At 46.0% G+C, this 23825-nt stretch overlaps 1 protein-coding gene across 2 annotated transcripts in view; it reads left to right on the top strand.

Annotated features, from left to right (window-relative positions):
- The window catches only part of PARVA (parvin alpha), a 179092-nt gene that overhangs the window by 135142 nt on the left and 20125 nt on the right, over positions 1 to 23825 (top strand). For both annotated transcript variants that reach the window (XM_024975536.2, NM_001099144.1), the window contains 7 exon segments: positions 6771 to 6886; positions 10443 to 10501; positions 12088 to 12107; positions 13617 to 13678; positions 14341 to 14409; positions 17032 to 17133; positions 18159 to 18231. In XM_024975536.2, coding sequence (XP_024831304.1) covers positions 6771 to 6886; positions 10443 to 10501; positions 12088 to 12107; positions 13617 to 13678; positions 14341 to 14409; positions 17032 to 17133; positions 18159 to 18231 — 501 coding nt within the window.

Below are 23825 nucleotides of genomic sequence, written 5' to 3'. Positions count from 1 at the left end.
TTGCTATATTTCTTCACATCATCTTCCTTCTATGCATATCTCTGTGTCCAAATTTTCTCTTTTGATAAGGACACTTGTCATGTTGGATTAGGGACTCCCCCTACTCCAGCATGACCTCATCTTAACTAATCACATCTGCATTGATTTTACAAATAAGGTCACATTCAGGGGGACTGGAGGCTAAGACTCCAGTGGGTTTTCATTTCCTTCTCCAGGATGAATTTGAGGCTGACGTGAGCAAATCAACCCTTAACATCTGGCCAGCCCCCCACCTACCTCTCTGTCCGCAAATGTATTTGATGCTGTCTCAGCCTCTCTTCTTGTCATCCATACACTGGCCTCATTTAAATAGGGCACAATATTCCCACCTTTCTAGAACCCTTTCTGGAAGACATTTCCTTGATCTGAAACATTCCTCATTTCATCTTCCCCATCCCCAAACCATTTTGCCTGGTTTAAGATTGGAATTTTTTAAAACCACATCAGAACCCTTGTCTTCAATGGCTTTGAATGATTTGTTTTGGGTTTGCATTCACTTTCATTTCTTATAGGGAAATGTCTACAAGTAAAATAATCACATCTATTACCACTCTCATCTAGCTGTTTTCATTTTTTTGTCATTACTATCCACATCAATGCATAGTTTTTCATATTTTTACTTGATGAAGGCACGTACAAACTCATTTTGTTATCCTCTCTTAATATTACATCATACGTATCTTCTATATTCGCATGTGGTTTTTGTAGTTATAATTTTTGATAGCTGCTCTGTTTCCTGGGCTAGGTGTCCCGTAGTTAACTTAAACCCTATGTTGACATTGATCTTTTTTAGAATGTTTTCCAGCTTATTGCTAATATCAGATAGTGCCGAGTTAAATGTTAGGTTGTGACTCTTTGCTTTTCTTGAATTATTCTCATCAGATAGCTTTCCAGAACTGAGAGGAATTACTAGGTCAGAGGGAATAATTATCTCAGGGACCAGCTCTCTGTGATGCCCTGGGGCTTCAGGCTGCAGTGGTTTCTGTGATAAGGAACGTGGCGGGCATGACTCGCAGGGCAGGCTCTAACCCCTCCTCTCTTGGTTATCTCCCCTGGCTCTTTCTGAGGACATCGTGTCATCTTTCCACTCAGGATCAAGATGGCAGGGACAGCACTGAGTTTCCGAGGTCCTTGATCCACGGTTTTAGGGGATTCTTCCTTTTCTTTTTTTTTTATTCACAGTAATAATTTTTATTATTGAAAATTTAGAAAATACAGTTAAAAGACGCTTAAATAACATCTAACATATTTAACATATTTATCATGCTGTATGCCTTGTACTTATCTAAACACTTTACATATTTTGAGCCTTGCAATCGTTATTCAACCATCTGAGGTAAAGATTCTACTGTCCCCATTTAACAGATGGGAAAGTTAAGGCATAGAGAGGTTAAGAAACAATAAATGTAAGCTTCCCAAGGGCAAGGATTTTTGTCCCTTTACTGTTGTATCCCTAAAGCGTGGAAAAATGATTGGCAATACTAAGAACAATACTATTTGCTAAAGGAGTGTCATTGTTCAAGGTCACACGTGGGTGAGTGGTGGAGCCAGGAATGAGACCCGGAGAGTCTGGCTGCAGAGCCTGTGCACTGAGCCCACACGTACTGCCCCCAAGAGCTGTCCATCAGATACAAGCACTGTCAGCCTTGTGATGTTCTTTGGGGGTGGTGTGTGTATGTGTTTGTAAGAACTAAATACGTCAATAAATGAATAAAATGTGTGCATATACTTTGCATATAAAATATATTTTTATGAAGATGAGATAAACCTGTATATATGTTTAGAAAGTGTTTATCTTTACAGATCATTATCCTTCTTTATGTCACTTTTTAAAATCTAATATGATATAGATTAGGTATATCATAATTTACTTATGACAGATTTTAAGATTTTTTTTCCATTTTCTCACTAATATCAGTACAGCCTGAGGAGTTCTGTCTGCTCATAGACATAATTACTTCTTAGGAATAAAACCTCAGCAATGTTAGTTTAGAGCCAAAGGATATGTACATTTTAAGGTCCTAACACATACTGCCAAACTGCCTCCTCCCAAATTGCACCAATTTCTGTTTCCACCACAATTCATGTTTGGAGAACTATTTCTCACTCAGCAGCACCCTTGAAACAGTTTCCCAGCCCTGGAGCGACCTTCGTGGGGTCTGCAGGGCCCAGTTTATACAGTGGAGGCCTGGCTTCTCAGCCCTGCTGTCGTTCTGCACGTTTCCACCCTGACTTGAGCACAGGCGCACAGTGGCCCTGCATTCTGCCCGGCATCAGGGAGAAGACACCCGGAGATGTGCTGAGAGATAAAGGGATGACAGTGCCCAGATACACAGAGGTTGTCAGAAGCTTTCTTAATTGAAATGATAACATGTCTTTATTCTAAAGAAACATTTGAAGCAGTAAAAAAGAATCTTTCAGCTATAGCATTTTGTTTTTTTTTCACTTTCCAAGGCTTGGCAACAAGTACATGTGTGTATGTGTGTATTTGTGCACATATGTGTATGTGTGTGTATTTATATACATGTATGTATGTGTGTACAAATATATGTGTATTTATAGGCATAAATCCATAAATGTATATATTTACCTTATTTCTAGTTCTCTTTAATATTCTTAATATTTACATCTATCTACTTTGTCAATGATTTTCAATGCATGCAAACTATCTCATCTTGTGGATGTCCTATAATTTATTAAAGCAGTGACTATTAAATCGTTTGTCCCAACCTTGGGATTTGCAAGGAAAATCTCAGGCATCACTGAGGAGAAGAGAAGCAGCTCTGTAGTTAGGATAAAGGGGCCAGAGCAGTTGTACTCCTTTTCATCAGTTTTGCCTGCTGGCTTTTGGAACAAAGGATTTCTCTGCTTACTTTTTTAAAAAAAATTGAAGTTAGACTGCTTGTCTGAACCATCGTCTTACATTTGGGTGTGCGTTTCCCAGATTTTTTAAAATGATAATATATTAATGATAATTACCCATTATGTTTTATCACAGCATACTGAATATAGTTACCTGTGCTGTGCCGTAAGGCCTTGTTTATCCACTCTGTGTGTAACACCATGCATCTGCTGACCCTAACCTCCCAGCCCATCCCCTCCTCACCCACTCTCCTCCTTGGCAGCCATACGTCTGTTCTCTGTGTCTGCGAATCTGTTTTGTAGATAAGTTCGTTTGTGTCATATTTTAAATTCCACCTAGAAGTGATACCATGTGATATTTTGTCTTTCTCTGCCAGGCTTACTTCCCTTAGTATGATCATCGCTAGGTCCATCCAAATGGCATTATTTCATTCTTTTTAATGGCTGCTGCTGCTGCTAAGTCGCTTCAGTCATGTCCGACTCTGTGTGACCCCATAGATGGCAGCCCACCAGGCTCCTCCATCCATGGGATTTTCCAGGCAAGAGTACTGGAGTGGGGTGCCGTCACCTTCTCCGTTTAATGGCTGAGTAGTATTCTATTCTGTAAATATGCCATATCTTTTTTCCCCCAAACTTTAAACTTAATTTTGTATTGGGGTATAGACGATTAACAATGTTTAGTATTGGGTGAACAGCGAAGGGACTCAGCAACACATAGACATGTATCCATTCTCCCCCAGACCTCCTCATATGCAGCCTGGCACATAACACTGAGTCGAGTTCCAAGTTCTGTATGACAGGTACTTGTTGGTTGTCCATTTTGAATATAGCAGTGTGTCCATGACCTTCCCAGACTTCCTAACTGTCCCTTCCCTCTGGCAACCATAAGTTCATTTTCTAAGTCTGTGAGTCTCATTCTGTTTTGTAAGTTTATTTGTATCATTTCTTTTTAGATTCCACATTTAAAGGACGTCATATGATATTTCTCCTTCCCTGACTTACTTCACTCAGTATGATACTCTCTAGGTCTGTCCATGTTGTTGCAAATGGCATTGTTTCATTCTTTTTAATGGCTGAGTAATATTCCATTTATATATTACCACATCTTCTTTATCCATACCTCTGTTGATTACACCACATCTTCTTTATCTATTCATCTTTCAATGGACATTTAGGTTGTTTCCATGTCTTGGCTATTGTAAATAGTGTTGCTATGAACATAAGGGTGCAGGTATCTTTTTGAATTATGATTTTGTCCAGATATATGCCCAGGAACGGGATTGCTGGTTCATATGCTAACTCTTATTTTTTGAGGAACTTCTGCACTGTTTTCCATGGTAGCTACACCAGTTTACATTTCCACCAACAGGATAGAAGGATTCCCTTTCTCCGTGCCCTCTCCAGCATTTACTATTTAACATCCTTTTTACATAGCATGTATGTGATGTGAGAGAGAGAGAAAAAGAGAGAAACTATGTAATTTTCTCTCTTGAAAGTATACCCAGAAAGACAGAGCACTCATTGGAAGAGTCTGACATCTGTATGGTGCCTGCAGCACAGCTCTGCTTTGCTTACCAAGACAGTCAAGGCAGCATACAGCATCACCAGAGTGTGAGAACAAGATTTCTGACCACAGCTTTTCCAGCATTATGAGAAAAGGGAGTGGTAGCAAATGTCCTTACAAGCCTCAGTGACAGGACTGACGTGGTCAGTTCTGACTGGAAGAACAAACCCAGATTTTGCCTTGTCCATCATGTCAGTGGGTCAGTCCCATGCAAGGGGCCCTTTTTTGAAAGGGTGAGTGGGTCACACTGGGTCTTACTTGTGGTACTCGGACTCTCTAGTTGCTGCATGGGCTCAGCTGCCTCATAGCACATGGGATCTTTGTTCCCCGATCAGGGATTGAACCCGTGTCACTGCATTGGCAGATGAATTCTTTACCACTGGACCACGAGGGAAGCCCCCAGGTGCCTTTTTTAAGGCTATAAATGTTGGGGGATTCTTAGTTGACAAAGCCAAAGGCCCCAAGCTGAAAACTCCTTCTGGAAGGCCATGAGTTAAGAACAGTTCATCTGCTGTTTGGTGGTGGTATTGAGTTGCTGTTCATCAGAGTCAGTGGAAAACCTTCTTTGAAGCATCAGTGATAACAGAAAACTCTAATGAGTTCCCAAGAATGGTCTGAATCATTTCATTTTCTTGGTGATTTCCCAAAGCTTCTGTTGGAGCAGATTTATTGATCCCAGGGCAGACAGAATGACACCCTAATAATGGGCCCAGGTCACACTCACTAACTACACAAAATAGACATTTCTTTTTCCTTCCTTAAATGCCCCTGTAATTAGACCCATAAGGCTGGCAGGACTTACTTTCCCTGTGAAGGCAGTTAAAGTATCTGGAGACTTTCTCCTTTCATGAAAGAAAGGGGAGAAAGTTGACATGGTTTAGTTGCCTGGATGCCAGGCACTTTCTCATAAGTGATAATAAAAACATATCCCTGGAGAAGGGAATGGCAACCCACTCCAGTATCCTTGCCTGGAGAATCCCATGGATGGAGAAGCCTGGTAGGCTACAGTCCACGGGGTCGCAAAGAGTCGGACACGACTGAGTGACTTTTTACTTTTACTTTTTACTTAGTAACTATGTAACATCCAGCTAAAGACTAGCAGGCAGGTAGTCTTTCTGCCCCCTTCTGATGTCTATGTCAGAAGCTTTCTCTATCTCCTTTATACTTTAATAAAACTTTATTACACACACACACACACACAAAACCCCACCATTCCTAGGCATTGCTATGTGCTAGGAGCTTTGCCTATGTTATGTCTGGAAGTTCTTACCACCTGCATTTCTTCACAGGCATTGTTGTCCTCATGTGCGAGGTTGAGCAGGCTGAGCCTCAGGGGCCTTGAATGGTTACCCAAGGCCGTGAGCTCAGTAAGAGAATGGTAGTTTGTCAGGTCAGAACGCAGGCTCCAGTTGGCCTGACCCTGTGTGCCCGTTACATCACACCTTTTGTCCTCTCGTCTCAGAAAGCTACAACTCAGTAGTTTCCCAGCCTTTTCTGGCATACACGGCTTACCATCCAGCACACAGCTCAGCTATAGAAGGCAGCTGGGGCATGAACATCCCCTCCCAGCTATGACCCAAAGGGCACTGCCTGCACTCAGTATGCATGGCACTCAAGAGAGCAACAAAATCCTGGGGTGTCTCCCATGCCTTCCTCTGGGGGTCTTAAAGCCCTGGATGAAGGAAGGCACCCGGTGTCCTGACTCCATGTTCTCTGATTGAGGGCCTGCTTTGTGTAGAGCCTTGGAACAAGAGAAGGGGTGATAACCCATAGAGTTCCCCATCAGATGGGAAGGGAGGGGGAAACAGCAGACATGCTTACGGTCATCGGCAGAGAGTGAAGAAGGTGGCGGTGGCGCCGCGCTGATCAGCACTCAGGTTCCAGCTGTTGTCAGGATCCCAGTCAGAGTGGAGAAGCACCGCACTGCAATCCAGGAGTAACACCATCTAAGAAGTGAATCCACGGGATCTGGCTGAGAACCGAGGGGACCCAGGGTGAGGCCTACAATGACTAAGGGTGTCCCCTGACCCTTAGGGGTTGGATGAAAGGGGCATTGATTGTGGATCAAAGTGAATCAGGATGCTGGGTGAGGGGTCACTGAACCCAGATTTCTTTTCCATTTTGTGTACAAGCATTTAATTCTGCATGTAGCTGAAGATGAGGTTTGATGGCCATGAACGGCCTCACAAGACCAGGACACAGACTGCATTAGCCTGTGTGGCACTGCTTTGTTTTGAGTATCTGTTTATATCTGCCTAGAACCTGAAAGAAGATTCTCTGATTTATAAATCATCTTTTATTTCAGCTGTCCATGCCAAGAGCCTGGTAGCCATCTTGCATCTGCTAGTTGCTCTGTCCCAGTATTTCCGGGCACCAATCCGACTCCCAGACCATGTTTCCATCCAAGTGGTTGTGGTCCAGGTAAGTCAGAAACCCCTACAAACATCAGTGCCCTTAACGGGGTGCAGGGGCTGAGCTCCGGGGTGAGCTCGGGCACACTGGGAAGCTTGCTAGGAGGACCAAATGAATGCTGAGTGTGCCTGGTGCACTGTGTGTTGGGAAGCTTGTCAGTGAGCTTTCTGATGCATGTGGGCTCATCTCTGATAAATGTACAAAGGGTGGAACAGCGTGTGCTTGTGTCTGGGACAGCCTTATGTGGGGCATGCGCCTGGGGTTTACATGCTTTTGTGAGGAAGGCGCCTGGGTGTTATATATTTGAGGGTGGGTGCTGTATATATTTGTGAGGTCTGTGTAGTAGGATTAGGAGAACACATTCCTATGTGTGTATGTATATGTCCTACAAGCCATGGAGAGTCATTTTTTGGTTAAACAACCAATGCACAGTTATTGAGAAGAGGCAGGTATTTGTGCATGTGAGGGCACGTGTGCATGTGTACACATGTGTGTTTGAGAGAGACCCTGACAGGCTGTGCCCATGTTGAGGGCACTACCACTTTTCACCTGCCCAGAGAAGCGCAGCTGGGGTATCAAGTCATCTTGTGCAGATTATTATGTGGAATTTCCATTCACACATGGCTCTGTCCTTTCCACAATGAGGGGATGCTCTCTCCCCATGACTATCTCATTCTGCTCCTAACCCCATTAGATACTCAAATTCAATTTTATTTTCCAACTTTATGCTGTTGAGCAAAAGGTCGTCATTTTGTTGGCTTCTGTTCTTTTCCAAATAAACATGCTGCAAGGGAGAACATCCCTAATGAACAACTCCCTGGTTATTCAAGGTTATCCAGGGTTCTGTCTGGCGGCTCTGCCATCCCTTGGTGAAGAAGAGCCTGGAGGGCCAGTAGGATTTGCTTGAGAAGCCAGGCCAGGCCAGCTTCCTGGACGAAAGGTCTTTGGGCCAGGCTTTCAGGGATCAGAAGTGAACCGGAGGAAAGGCGGACATGGGGGTGCCACTCAGCTGTGCCCTAATGAAAAAGTATTTTTTCCAATGCCTTCTGGGTACTTAACTTGCCAAACATTAAGGGGATATAATAGGAATATGACACCTTGGCCCTGCTTGCCCAGAGACAGGACTGCCTAAGCAGCAGAGAGGGCTATCAGAGGCCCCTTGTCAATGCAAACGTGTGTGGTTCAGACACTGAGTGCAGCTGACTGAAAGGGACTAATTGGCCTCACTTATTGGGCTCTCAACTGTGTCAAGCATGGCATGAAGGATTTTATGGATATGCGGCCAGCCCAGAGCCTCCTGGTATATGCATCTTCCTAGTGAATCCAGGCCATCTCTATTGTATCATTTTTTTTTTTTTTACCAATCAATAAAGTGTGAGTCCATTTCATTTTATTTTTTAAAACTATGATTCAGGATTTGTGAGGATGAGGGGTGAAACAGTGGTCACTGCAGGCCCGTGTCTCATGCCTTATTTTGAGCTCAGTTATAGGCCATCAGAAGCCTATCGCTGGTTTAATTTCTCCTGCAGGCCGTTTCGTTAGCATGAGGGAGAAAGGAGGATGTGTTACGCAAAATGGCATCAAGGCATGTCAGGTTTTATGGGGTGTTTTGCTTTATCAAGTTAAACAGGCACAGAAGCATGACTCAAATGGCTGTAAGATGCTGACTGAACTAGAGGGTTAGTTCTTTAGGGAACAAATAGTGGATCGAAGTGAATCAGGATGCTATGAGGGGCACTGAACCCAGAATTCTTTTCCATTCTATGTACAAGCATTTATTAATTCTGTCTGTTGTTGGAGATGAGGTTTGATATCTGTGAATGGCCTTATTAGTCCTATGTGAAAATTTTTACATATGTTGAAGCTGAATTTGGAGAAAGTCCTGGTTTATCCTCACTGGATCTTTTTTAAATGGTATTTTACATTTTTTTCTTCCTTTTTTGCTTTGATAGTTCATTCTTCTTAATCTAATCCAGATACAGGCTTGGCCTTTATCCAGCTCTACCTTTCCTTCTGTAAAAGGATTTTGTAAGGATGCTAGTTTCTGTGGCTGTTGGGAATGCCAAGAAAAGCTTGTGAAAGTTGGGCAGGAGGGTCAGAAGGTGGGCTTTAGCTAAGAGAATGAAGCTTGGAGGCTCCTTCTTGACATACCTTGGCCTTTGTGGAAGATGGATTTGCTCTGACAACCTCTTGCCATGCCTAGACTATCTTCCAAGTGTCTGGTAACTGATTGAGTAGGGACCTGATGAATGCATCTCTCTCCTCACCTTCATCAGAAGGTCTCCCTGAACCCCAGCACTGCTTCATCAGCTCACATGCCCACGTAAACCAGCACTCAGCTGACTAACAGTAGGGACTTCTCTTGGTCCACTGGCTAAGACTCTGCGCTCCCAAAGCAGGGGACCCAGGTTTGATCCCAGATCAGGGAACTAGATCCTGCATGCTGCAACTAAGACCAGGGGTAGCCAAATAAATTAACTTTTAAAAAATTGACTAACAGCAGCCTCTGTCTCTCCAAACAGCATTCTGATCGTCCCTGTGCTCCCCGGACTCTGCCTTTTTTGCTGGGGCCATTCCTCCCACTAGAGTGGTCTCTCATCTGTGTCCAGCCCAATCCTAGGCTGACCCTGCCAGCTGAAAGCACTTGTTCTGGCCCTGCTCTCAGCACTTCCTCTCTGCAGGGGGCGACCATGTTATTGCTTATCCACCACACATTTGAGAGGGAAAGAAGATCCTATTCTAATAATTGAGCTGGGTCCTAAGGCATTAAACCAGGGGCTTGTTTGAGGAAAACCTTCTTGCTTACCTGTTCATCTACCCCATTTTATTCTTAAGTTCCTCGAGGTCCGAAACTGTCATAAGTCCAACAGAGGTGCTTGTACGGAGAAGACACTGATTACTGAAATGGAGAAGAAAGAGGATGAGTTGATGGGAGGGGGTAGACAGATGATGGGCAGATGGATGAGTGGATGGACTTACAAAGTGCTTACCCTTTTCTCAGAGCATAAGCTAGTTACCTAAGGACTGTACTACTTACTTAAAAGCTCCCCTAGTTAAACACTTTTTAAAAACTCTCCTCCTGATTTCTCCAAGTTGGCCTCAGTTCCTCCACCCAAACCCACCCCCCCTCCCCCCCTTCCCACCCCCCCACCCCCCCCCCCCCGCCCCCCAGTTAAATGTGTTTCTCGGCTTCCCACTGTGGCCCCAGTCGGAGGGCAGACACACCCTGGCCTTCATTTCCATTTGGTTTACTGTGGATTTCTCCAGGAGGCAGTGTGCTTCCAGCAGAAGGTCTTCCAATAAAGAAAGAAAAGAGTCACCATCCAAGAAACAGCCGACTTATTTGGAATAAACACTAATTGCACTTAAGTATAAATGGTACAGTCCAGTCCCAGGAAACCAGGGGCCTTGTTTCACTTCTAGCGGTATCTCATCGCTGGATTCATTTCTTAAATGCCAGTAACTTTCTCAGTATCAGGAATGTTAATCAGTTTTTTGTATTTTTCTAAAGCATATTTTTCTCTCCTCCTCCCCAACCCTCTCCCCACCCCACCCCCGTTTTCAGAAACGAGAAGGAATCCTCCAGTCTCGGCAAATCCAAGAGGAAATAACTGGTAACACAGAGTATGTCAACACCATTGTTGCCAGCGATTCTGTAATGGAACACAGATGTTTCTCCGAAATTCATCCATTTGCTGATATTTAGTTTTCATTTATTGGGATTGCAAGAGGGATTAGACTTCAGCCAATGATTATAGTTTAGCCTTTTCCGTGCATTCAAAACATGCCTCTCAATGCTTAAGGTACAAACTTGGGTGGGGAAATGGGGAGAGGGAATTAGCCGTGATTGAAAAATTCTAATTTTGTGGCACTCCAGGAAAAAGTGTGCCCAAAAAAGCCAACCAGCATGAAATCGTCATGCCATAAACATGGGATTGAATTTAAATTGTTAACCTTCAAAAGGACGTTTTTCTTCCTTTTCTGAATCTGATTTATATGGTCACGTGCCATGACCCAGAAAGTCCCTCTCTACCTTACAGTGGTGGATTTTTTTTTTTAATTTACATTCACAGAAACTGGAATATCCGAATATGTAAGAGGTTTGTCATAAGAAAGATAAGTTTTGTTCTCAAGCACAAAGAGTGGGATGGTGTGTGGGGGTCTGAGATCGGTGGGCAGGCCTGAGCCCTGGCCACACGCAAAACCAGGCAAAATTTATTTGTATCTTCTCCTGCTCCTCCAACTTTCCTCTATAATCCCTCGAACAAGAAGAGCCAGTGGAAAGGGCAGCGGCACATGAAGCAATGATTACACCCCCTAAAACCTCACCACCCAAGGATGGAGGAGAAAGCCATCCTTGGTTTACTTGACTTGAACACTGAGTTCATTATTCTTCCTAGTACACTACCTGCAAGCCATTGCTTAATAGGTGATAGATATACAGTTAGAATGAACATAATAAGAATTGAGAAAAAAGATGTATTGAGCATTTAGTATATACTAGAAATTATACTAAAATATTTGTATATATTAACTCATATAATGCTCAGAACATCTGATTGAGTTGTTTACTGTGTTATCTTCATTTTAAGGGTAAGCAACCTGGAGCCCAGAGAGGTTTGGTAACTTGCCCAATGTCACACAGCAAGCAAACAGCTCTGTAAGACTTAAACCTAAGTGGTCTGTCCCTAATTCTTGTGCTCTTACTACTTCACTGCATCACTGCTATGAGTATGGTTCCAATTCCTGCCCTCTTTGAGAAAACCTATGCTAGGTCAATGGCAGGTGCACCTTGGTGGGTATCACAGGATGGACGGGAGAGAGCCAAACCTACCTTCCCAAGCCAATGCCTTCAGCAAACTGGGCAGTGAAATGCCATATTGGGATGGTCCCTGAGCCCTGCTCCTAAAACATGGTTGGGGATCCTGAATTTCTGAGTCCAGTATTTCTCAACTGTAAGCAATAATATGAGTTTATTTAAAGCAAGAAATAAAGTTAAAGCAAGTCCTTTAAGCATCACTTATACCAGGCTTTGTGTGAACACCAGTATATCTGTAAAGCAAAGGGGAAAAAGAACTGGTAATGTGGTAAAGACCACCCATAGTTGGAGACTCAGTGCAGAATAAGATGCCAAGGAAGGAAGCTTTGGGGGGTCTGCAGCCAAAGGTGAGGAGAGGAGAGTCACACTGTTTTTTCTCTTCTTCCCGCAGGGCTCTATCTGGAAGGCATGGTGAGTTGCGTAAGATTGTCCTCTGGTGCTGGTGACTGCCAGTGGGGTCTAGTTAATTCTGCAGCAGCTAAAGAACAGGCACTCAGCTTGCTTCCTGCCTGTCTGTCTGCGCCAGCCTGGTTACAGGGCTGGCTGGTGGGGAGGGAGGGTCAGCCGCTGGTGGGAAGAGAAGGAACCACGGCTGCAGTCCTCCTGCAGGTCACTAGACCGTCGACACTGCTGGGCTTCTGCATGGGTCCTGGGCGCTCGCAGGGCAGTCTTGCTCTGCGAATATTGTGGAAGTAGAGCAAGTGATGTGCACAGCACAGTCCCCTTTCCCTACTCTGTCCAGCCCTTCTCAAAGCTGCCTCTTTGCTCATCACACCTCCTACCTCTCCCATTTCCCAGAACCTTGGGTTTATTTCTAAGGTCTCTGAATGTCCAAGATCACAATTCCCATTCTCAGATTTAATCATCAAGAGTGGGTGCAAGAGTGGGAGAGGCAGCGCAGGACCACGAGCCTCCCAGGCCTGGGCTCCTCTCGGAGACTCCCCATTCCCAGTGGCAGATCCGTCTCCACTCTTTCTTTCTACTATTTATTTTTTATTTGTTTATTTGGCTGCATCGGGTCTTAATTGCAGCATGCTGGATCATTTAGTTGCAGCATGTGGAATCTAGTTCCCTGTTCAGGGATTGAACCCAGGCCCCTTGCATTGGGAGCAGAACCTTAGCCACTAGACCACCAGGGAAGTACCTCCTTCCACTATTTCACCCCTCAGATCAGAGGACCTAGGGGCTGTAGCAAGGAAAATCCCTGCAGGGGGCATGGCTTTACTATTTTCTCTGATTCTATATTCACTGTGGATAATATTTTGAAATATTCTAATCATACTACTAATAAATCAGCAGATACTTCAGAGTTTAAGGACCATGTACTTTCTAGTCTTTCATCCTCATAACCCACCTAGGGGAGCTTCATGTCCAGTGCACATTTTACAGAAGAGAAGGCAAGGCTAAAAGGATTGGAGTGACTGGATCCCCCAGGAGCGGGAGCTCCCCTTCTGTGGGCAGCTCTGTGGCTCCCAGTCTGCCTATCTGCCCTCTACCAGGAAGCCTGTCTGGGTTTTGAAAATTAGGGAGTGAAGTGATTTGATATTTGGATGATATTCTGCTTCCAGAAAGCTTCAGAAACACTTTAGAACCATGACTAAATCATGGTATCAAGGAATACAAAACAGTGAAGAGAAATGGCCAGTTCCAAGCCAGACTGCCTGCTACAGCCCCCCTCAAACCCAGCCTAAAGAGAGTCGATGTAGAGGGTGGACACACGAGCTCACACACACACAGGGGGAGAGGCCCCCAAGATAAGAGTCCACCCCAAACCTCTGCCTAAGCAGTTTCCCAAGTTTCCAGCACAATTTATCCCCCAGAGAATTCTCACCTGGAGTTGACCGCTGGTCTGTAGAGGCTGGGGCCTGGGGCCTGGGGCGGCACTAGCTCTGGGCTCTATTTGCTTTCTCTTTTTTTCAGAACGTGATGCCTTTGACACCTTGTTCGACCATGCACCAGACAAGCTCAACGTGGTGAAAAAGGTGGGAAAGAGGTGCCTGAGAGGGAGGGCGGGAGGGAGGAAGGGGAGTGAGGTGTCAAAAGACATCAGGAAAACTGCCCCCAGCAGCTTGCAAGCTTTCTGAAACTGGTGTCATGTCCAGATGACCACAAGCACAGGGCTTTCCTGCTTGATGTCTGTTTCACCTGTCTTGTTCTTGCTGGATGCCTTATCTAGTTTCTTTCTTCTCCCATTCAGATGACAGCATCTCTGGGAGGTTCTGAGGCTATGGGCCCCTGTCTTCCACCCACACTGAACCCCCAGCCATCCCTGCTCCTCACGCAGACCTCCCTCTGTCTCCCTGGACACAGGCACCCGTACCTAGTGGAGGGGGGACCAGAAGGGACCCGATGTGGTCATTTCTCCTCTGGCCCCTGAGCCTGGGCCCAGGCACCCAGCTGTCATTCTGTCCTCTCACACCCCCTGCTCCTTGCCCAGTCTTGGGCCTGGCTATTTGAGTCATGCAGTGCCTGGGACTGCAAATCCTGGGGGCCGCCCTTCTCTGTGGACACAGGAGTTCCACAAGAGCTTCACTGGCTGCGCCCGCCTTGGCTGAGCCTCGTCCTCTGTCCTCACGGTAGAGTCACGGGGCAGCCTCCAGGGCAAGATCTCCATCTCAAGGCCTGGCTTGTGCTTTTCTTCTAGACACTCATCACTTTCGTGAACAAACACCTGAATAAACTGAACCTGGAGGTCACAGAACTGGAAACCCAGGTGGGTGACAACCCCAAGTGCAGGGTCGGGGACAAGACCCCGCAGGACCACCACTGTTCCCAGGGCCCCCCGTTGCCGGGAGGCCTTCCACCCTGACCCTGGAGCTTCTCTTGGGAAGGGAGGGGAATTCTCTTCTACTCAGAGGGGTGAACTGCATGAGATTTCTCTGAATTTTTTCCTATTTTTCATTTTGAAAATCTGCAAAAATATTGTCATGAACCCCTGTGTACTGTTCACCCACATACACCAATTGTTAGCATTTGTCCACATTTAGGGGGTTTTTTTCCTCTTCCCACCTCTAAATACTTCAGCATATGTCTCTTAAGAACAAGTACATGCTCTTAGAGAATCACAATACAGTAATGACATTCAGGCGGTTTTAACATCAGTGCGGTGTTAACCTATTTTGGTTGAACCGTGTGAAATTGCTGATACTTGACTACTCTTGACATGAGCAGTGTCACATGGTTCAAAGAAACACAGATGTCCTGATATTCTCACCTGATACGTTTAGTCGTCGTGTCTCTTTAGTCTCTTTTTAATAAAGAACAAATCCTCAGCCTGTCTGCCTAACACTGACATTTTTGAAGAATGCGAGCTATATGGTGCATAGAATCTGTTTCTCTCTCTCATGATTAGAGGTAGGTTATGCATGTTCAAGAGCAGGACCACTGAGACAATACTGTGTTCTCAGGTATTTTTGTCCATCAGTTCTGTACCTGGGGGTGGTAACTTTGATCGCTTGGCTAAGTTGGCATTCTCCCAGATTTACCTACTGTAAAGCTCCTCCCCTTTATAATTAATAGCTAATCTGTATTTAGCAGATACTTTGAGACTATGTAATGTGTCCCATTTCCCAATCTCCTTTCATTTGCAATTAATTTCTAAGTGTGATTTTCTTTTGAATACATGGGCACCTCCTATATTTTTAAGGGTAATTCCCAGGTCTGTGACTGAGCTCTCCCTGGGTATGTCTCGACTCTGAGGCAGCATCATATATGGGAGACGGGGACACTCTGCAGAAGTAATGATTCCTGGAGAGAGTTGGAATGAGCCCTTGGAACTTCCTCTTCACTTTTCATGGGCAGGGAAGGGGGTCTCTGCTGAGCACATGTGGGATCTGTCTGCAAGTTTCACCACCAAGTCATTAGAACTGCAGTCGGGGGTGGGAGCAGGCTAGGTCTATGGCACTCAGAGCTATGAGTAACCCTGACCCTAACCCAACGTCCTCCTTTGAGTTGACAGATTGGATTCTTTCATCCTCAACCCATTCCAGCCACATCCAGAGGAAGACCCAGCTAATCTGTGCCATGGAAGGGCCTTGATTTTGACACAGATGTTGGGGTCTGCTTCTCATGGTCCACCCTGGGGTGGCCTGGAATGAGTCATGCTCAGGCCCTTCCCGCCTGACTTGAAGGCCAGATGGATGAACACAGGGAGGAAGCCACTCCTAGGTCAAGTTCATGCTCAGGGTGGTTTGCCCATAACCAAGATTGAGCCACAGCCCCACCAGCTAGTCACCCAGGAGAGCTCAGACTCTGGGCCCAGCCCAGATTCTGGGTAATTCAGTCTAATATTTTAAAAGTTTCCTAAGATGCTTCCAAGAACTTTGACCTCTTGTGAACTCTAGCAACTGTTGTTTATACAAATGTTTGATGGCTCTGCCTCCTTTGAAAGGTTCTAGAATATCAGGTATGCACCTGACCACTATATCTTCACTCAGGCCATTTATCTTCTAGACCCACAGCACCTACTCCTTTCACACTCCTCTCATCTCACAGCCCCCACTGTGCCCACAAAGCCTGCCCAGCGCACACGTGCCCCCCTCCCTTGAGTGGAAAGCCTGCACCCCCTGCTTGGCTTCAGCGCCTGTTGTTCCTTTGACCAGGTTCTCAGCCAGTCAGGCCTCTGTTGTCCTTGATGGAAGGGACTAGCTCTAAGCCTCCTGCCATGGCCCTGAGCACACGGTTGTGCTTCGTCAGCAAGAGCCAGGACGTTGTGTCCTGACCGCTTTGTTGTTTTCCAGGATAAAAAATAACAATAGCTAATACGTGTTAAGTGTTGCCTACATGCCAAGCAGTGTTCTAGACAACATAAACATATTTACCCTTTCCCTCCTGCTTGCCCTCCCGAGCTAACTCCTGCTCAGCCCTCACGTCTCCATCCAGACAGCACCTTCTCCGGAAGCCTTCCCTGGTGCCTGCCACGGGATGAGTGACCTCTCCCAGTCTCACGCAGGCCAGCATGTTGCCCTCCCTCAGAGCAGCAGCAGCTACATATCTGTCCTCCACAGGAGTCTCCCCACTGGACCGTGAGTTCCTCCAGGGCCGGAGCCACACCTGACCCACCTCTGTGCTCCCTGTGCCAGATCAGGGCTTGGTACAGAGTCGGTGCTCAATAAATACTGGACCATTTGAGATCAGGAGCGTGGGCCTGTGTGTGGACCAGCCGGACGTGGGGCAGCAGGCCTTCCCACCTTGGGCCACTGTTCGTCAGTGCCCGCCAGCAGCCTGCCTGAGGACATAGCCTTTGGGGGCTGACCTGGAAGCTGATTGGCCCCTGGATGGGCCGGGGCTGGAGGGCTAAGAGGGCCCAGTGCCTTCACCTGGCTCTCTCCTCCAGTTTGCAGATGGGGTGTACCTGGTGCTGCTCATGGGGCTCCTGGAGGGCTACTTCGTGCCCCTCCACAGCTTCTTCCTGACCCCAGACAGCTTTGAACAGAAGGTAAGAGGAGGCCCCAGCCCACATGCCTGACCCATCTTCCCATACTTGTACTGGGACCATCTGGGTAAAGGTGGCGGCTTCCTGTCTCCCCAGGGTCTTCAGTGGTTGAATGAGGGGGGCCGTGGTGACGCACAGCTGAGCTGGGAAGCAGCGACTTACAGGCCCCTGAGCATTCCTCCCCTGCACCCCAGACCCCTGGCCACACCCTCCTGCCGGGGGCCACAGCCCAGCTTCATCCCTCCCCAGAGGTGACAGGGAAGGTGGCTGCAAAGTGGTCGGATGTGAGGCTCCCTCTCAGCCGAGTTCTGATGCCTCTCCTGGGCTGCCACTGCCCGCCTGCTAGACAACGGGCATTTGGCCCCAAGCAGAAACCTTTCTCTGCCTCTTGAATGTCTTTTTTTCCTAAACTTTATTTTTAGATTTATTTTATTTTTGGCCACACAGGGTCTTCCTTGCTGCTCACAGGCTTTCTCTAGTTGCTGGCGAGCTGGGGCGGTGCATGGGCTTCATGCTGTGGTGGCTTCTCTCATTGTGGAGCAGAGGCTCTAGGGCTCACGGGCTCAGTAGTTGCGGCTCGCAAGCCTAGTTGCTCCACAACATGTGGAATCTTCCCAGACCAGGGTTCAAACCGGTGTCCCCTGCATTGGCAGGCAGATTCTTAACCACTGCGCCACCAGAAAGGTCCTTTTGAACATGTCTTACTGTCTGATTCTTTCAACTGTGAGCACAGATGTTCCTGAGTTTACAGTCCTGGCAGTGACTCAGGAACACAGTAGGACACGGAGAAGATTTTTAACTCCTCCAGGAGTGCTTCACCAACAGAGGCTAGGCCTCGTCCACACTCCGTGTGGCAAGCCCAGTTTGGCCACCTTGTTTCTGCTTCAAAAGCCAGCCTCAGTTTAGCTCAGCCCCTGCCCCTCTGGCTACAGTGCTCGTTCTTCCACTTTCCAGGGGCAGGTCCCAGGGAGCCTCAAGGGGCTAGGAATGAATGTGCAGCGCCTCACACACTTCATTTCTCTTTCCAGGTCTTGAATGTCTCCTTTGCCTTTGAGCTCATGCAAGACGGAGGATTGGAAAAGCCAAAACCACGGCCAGAAGGTACTTTGCTCTTCCCTGGGTTCGTGGCAAGAGGCAAGACCTTACCCTGCACACAGGCTTTCACGGCAGAGAGCATGATTCGTGTTTGATACCAGAGGGAAGACTGTCTTCTCTGAAACCTTCTTTGTGGTTGCAAGGGAAGGTGGGACAGGGTGCAGCTGCTCAGTTCTGGGGATCCTTGGTGAGCTGCAGATTGCACAGCCATGGGGGAAAAAAAAAGGAACCTGAAATCCCACGTGTGGGATCATCAGTATAAGGGCCCATGCAGACATGATGCAGAGCAGAGGTGCTGCTGCAGAACTGTCCTGGCCTGATTTCCAGGTTCTTCTGTCCCTGGACAGGGTGCTGACCTGCCTGAGAGCTATCTCCCAGGTAGGCAAGGGGAAGATGCAGAGGTCATCACAGGCACTCTGCTCTGAGCGTAATTACCTTTTCTGCGCTCTGCCAGCTCCAACTCTGCCTAAGGACAAGGCTTGATTTGTCAGGTTTGCGTTGCAAAGGTTAAGGCTGAAAAAATGCAAAAAGCAGCAAAATGCTCCAGCAGGGCTCCCTTGCTTGTGCTTAATTAAAGCAATGTGCGCATTTGTGCATGTCGGAGGAGATGGTGGGAGTTGGGCTCAACTGGAAGGATCAGATAAGGCTTTTGTATTTTTTTTCTTTTATACTGGAGTATACAATGTTGTGTCGGTTTTAAGTGTACAGCAAATTGATTCAGTAATACACATAATGGATCTATTCTTTTTTAAAATTCTTGTCTCACTTAGGTTATTATAGAGTATTGAACAAAGTTCCCTGTGCTATATCATAGGTCCTTGTTGCTTATCTATTTTAAATATAACAGTGTGTACATGTCAGTCCCAAACTCCCAATCTATCCCTTCCCCTCTGGTAAACATAAGTTCCCTAAGTCTGTGAGTCTCTCTCTGTTCTGTGGTAAGTTCACTAGGATCATTTTTTCAGACTCTGCGTATAAGCGATATCATATTGTCTTCATCCGGTTTACTTCACCTGGTATGACAGTCTGTCGGTCCATCCATGGGCTGCAATCCATGGGGTCGCTAAGAGTCGGACACGACTGAGCGACTTCACTTTCACTTTTCACTTTCACGCATTGGAGAAGGAAATGGCAACCCACTCCAGTATTCTTGCCTGGAGTATCCCAGGGATAGAGGAGCCTGGTGGGCTGCCGTCTATGGGGTCGCACAGAGTCGGCCACGCCTGAAGCGACTTAGCAGCAGTAGCGACAGTATCTTGTGGGAATGCCTTTACTCATGAGGCTGGAGGACAAAGCCAGAAAACCAGAGGAAAGAGGTCGATTGTGAACACATTAGTTGGTCCCTGTCTCATGACGCTTTCCAGACCTCAGTAACTATCAGCTGGCCAGCAAAAGCCAGTTTCTTAGTCCTATTTATCACCTTGTTTTGAGCACCTGGTTGCTGCCAGAGGTGAAGTTGTAGCAATGCTGTTGTCCCTTTTGAGGCTTTCTCCCTGCAAGGCCACTCGAGCCATTCTAATGCCTTGAAAAGTGGGCTCTAAGCGTCCTGTGGCCAGCTGTTAAAAGCACCCTGCTTCTGGGTATGGGAAATGTAGCAGGAAGAGTTCTGGCCAGCATTTCAGCTGCATCTTCTTGATCTGCTTAATGTGAAACTTCCTGGTTACAGATTGGAAGTTCTCCTTCTGACACCAGTTTTCAAGCATTTATACCCTTTGACACAGTTTTTCCAATATCAATTAATCTATAGGGATATTTCAGCATATAGATGACATTTCTTATATAATTATTGAACTGCTTAATATGAAATTTCCTGAGTGATGTGAATGGAAAAACACGTCTGTTTTATTTGCTATTATACTGGGCACTATGCCCATGCTGAGAATTTCCAGTGCATAAAGTAGAAGTGAAATGGAATTCTGTGAGACTGTACTTTGTGAGACGTGTACCCCAGCATTCTCTCTTGTTTCTTTGCTTCTACCTGGGAAGTGAAATTTGGTAGTAAACGCTGTAGACTTTTCAAAAAGTGCTCATCTAGGTAGTTCTTTGAGGGTGTTTCAACATCAAACTGGCTGTAGTAGAGGCATTTTTTTATGGCAGATATTTTTAAGGTCAGGAAAATGCTTCCTCTGCCATGCTGTTTCACACTCAAAGCTCTGTTATACCTGGAAATCCCCTGGAAACTTTGGGTTTCCATCTCAGATGACTGTTGCTACTCACGCTTCATAATCTTTTAGTGCCCCAGTTGCTGCTCAGTCATGTCTGACTCTCTGCAACCCCATGGACTGCAGCACTCCAGGCCTCCCTGACCTTCACCATCTCCTGGAGCTTGCTGAAATGTATGTCCATCGAGTCAATAATGCCATCGAACCATCTCATCCTCTGTCATCTCCTCCTCCTCCAGCCTTCAATCTTTCCCAGCATCAAGGTCTTTTCTAATGAATCAGCCCAGTTAGTGTAAATGCAAGCCAAGCTTTAGCATCAAGTTCATGGCCAAAAGAGCAGCTGAAATATCGGCATGAAGGTGGTGGCTTTTTATTTAGGGTGTCATACCATGCCTCTTCAGTTGCACATGACCACTCTGTAATCATTCAAATAGACTCATCTTTGAATATGGTTAAGATACCAGCACTCTAGGCAGATGGGGACTAGAAGACACTTAGAACCAGATAGGAATTAAGTCTGCACGTAAGACAGCCAGCAGGCAGATGGAATGTCTAAAATATAAGGAGTCTAAGAGCTGGGACCAGGCTACTTCAAACAATGCTGAGAATCCAGGCAGGTTAGTTGTAGATGATCAATACTGTTTGTGGAAGGATTTGGTCAGAGGCTGGAAATATGGGAAATGATTGAACTTCCCTCCCCCATTCCCTTAGGAGATAGTTTACAGACCAGTGGAAAAATTTTGAAGCTCTGATACAAGTGTTAGCAAGGATGTACAGCAACAGAGGCTTGCTTTTTGTCCTTGTGTGCTTGCATGCTAAATCACCTCAGTCGTGTCCAACTCTTTGTGACCCTATAGACTGTAGCTTGCCAGGCTCCTCTGTCCATGGGGTTCTCCAGGCAAGAATACTGGAGTGGGTTGCCATTTCCTTCTCCAGGGGATCTTCCCGACCCAGGGATCAAACTCACATCTCTTATGTCTCCTGCATTGGCAGGCAGGTTCTTTTACCACTAGTGCCACCTGGGAAGTCCCTATTTGTCCTAGGTAATACATTTAAGATTTTATCATAGGGGCTTCCATGGCACAGTGGGTAGGAATCTGACTGCCAATGCAGGGGACGTGGGTTTGATCCTTGATCCAGGAAGATTCCATGTGCTGTGGAGCAACTAAGTCTGTGCGCTCTGGAGCCCACAAGCCACAAGTACTGAAGCCCATACTCCACAACAAGAGCAGTCATCATGATGAGAAGCCTGAGCACCACAGGTAGAGAGTAGCCTGCATCAACTAAAATAAAAGAGCACCTGCAGCAGCTAAGTCCCAGAGCAGCCAAAAATTTTAAAAAATAATTGTATTTAAGATTTATCATACAAATGTAAATGTATGATTCAAAATGTCCACATCCTAATCCCTGGGACCCATTATTACCTTACATACTAAAAGAGACTTTGCAGATGGAAGTTGAGGATCTTCAGCTGGATCCTCATTGGAACCCCCCAGATGATCCAGGATAACCAGAGTGATGCAACATGAGAAAGACTCCACCAGCCATCGCTGACTTTGAAGATGAAAGGAGGCTGTGAGCCAAAGCATGCAGGCAGCCCCTAGAGGGTTAGAAAAAGCAAAACAGATTCTCCCTGAGAATCTCCAAAGGTGAACACAGCCCTGCTGACACCTCGATTTTATCCCAGTGACACCCGTTTTAGATTCTGACCTTTAGAATTGTAAGATGATAAATTTGGATTTTTTTAAGCCACCAGATAAATGATAATATGTTAAAGCAGCAATAGAAAACTAATATACCCTATGACTAACAGTTCCACTCCTAAGTACACAGGTCCATATACCAGGCCACTAGTCTAAGAATATCCATAATAGACTATACTGGCATATGCATCCCCAGTAAGCAAGCTAAATACATTGACGTATACTCATACCATGGATTATTGCACAATGGCAACAATAAAAAGGAATGAAGTGAGAAATCACGAGAGAGACTTCTAGTTGCTGAAGCATGAAGAGGTCAGTGATTATCCTCTGCAAAAAAAGCAAGTGTAAAACTGGACAAATGATCAAAAGCAGCCATTTCAAGGCACTGAAAACTCACCAGAAGTAGTCAAGAAATTAAGAAATTTTCTTGAAAGACAACAGAGCAGAGTTAGTTAGTGATACCTCAACAAAACCATAAAATATACATCAATGAAATTGTTTAAAGGATGAATCCTATAAACAATTTTGAGTAAAAAAAAAAAATCACAAAATAATGTGTAGTATAAATCTGTGTATTATGAAGTATAAAAATAGGCAAAACTACAGTTTGATGTTTAAGGTTCATATATTGCTGATGGAACGTAATCTTACATCCTATGTATCAAGAGTAATTGTGATAAAAGTGGGGATAGTGGCTACCTTTGCAGGGTGACTGCGAACCTGAATGCAGAGAGGAAGGGGGTGCTTCTAGGGTACTGGCAATAGTCAACCTTGGACATGAATTGTGGTTACATGAGGGTTTTCATACAACTGTTTAAAACTCTGTGTGTGTGTGTATAGCATGTACTTTTCTGGATGCTTGTCATATTTTAAAAAATTAATGTAAAGCTTATGGCTAAATCACTAGACAGGGTAGCAAATCACTGCCAAAATAACCCATACCAAAGGATGGAAACAGGAGAGCAAGGCAAAGACTGCATATGAGCTCCATCCGTTGGAGATGGGATGGAGGCTGGAACACAAAGGACATCTTAGAGCCTGGGCTCACCCTGAGTAGGGGGCTTGTGACCACCCCATTCATTCCAGCCCCCACCAGTTGGTGGCACGGAGCCACCAGATTTCCTCCCACCTTGGTCAGGGAACTCAAAGATGGAGGTAGGAAGGCATCAGAGAAGGGACCTCAGACTGGGATGAGGGAGGCTGGGGTGGCCTAAGTGGGTCCATGGAGGGCGTGGCCTTGAGTCTGACTTGTCTCTTCCTTGGCCTTGACCAGACAGCTTCTGCTCTGGCTGTCTATCCAGGAGCCCTACCGTCCTGTCTGCTCCCAGACAGGGACTCTGGACCAGCACAAAGAAGAGATCAGAGCAGTACTGACTTGCTATTAATACAATTTATTAGCCCAAGGTTTTAAAGAGGCTGTATTTATATTGCAGGGAGTCATAGATCATTCCTAGGAATCCAAAGCTCCTTTCCTAGCTGAGAGGGCCCACCTACTGGCCTACCAGGAACTACCTATGTGGCCCTTGGCTTTCTTGCTAAGAACACACAATAAGTAGTGTCTCTGCTTGTAGTCCCCCACTTCACCAGGCCCACCTAGTGGTAATGACCTACAGAAAGAATGAACTCAGATTTCTCAAGGAGCAGGGCTTACGTTATGTGAATGGTACCCCCTGGAGTTGTGCAATGGAGACTTAACAGACTTAAGCACAGACTTAACAGCTATCCGTTAAGC

Source organism: Bos taurus, chromosome 15, assembly GCF_002263795.3.
Source record: "Bos taurus isolate L1 Dominette 01449 registration number 42190680 breed Hereford chromosome 15, ARS-UCD2.0, whole genome shotgun sequence".
NCBI lineage: Eukaryota > Metazoa > Chordata > Mammalia > Artiodactyla > Bovidae > Bos > Bos taurus.
The sequence above is the reverse complement of the archived record's forward strand: the minus strand, read 5'-3'. Positions and strand labels throughout refer to the sequence as shown.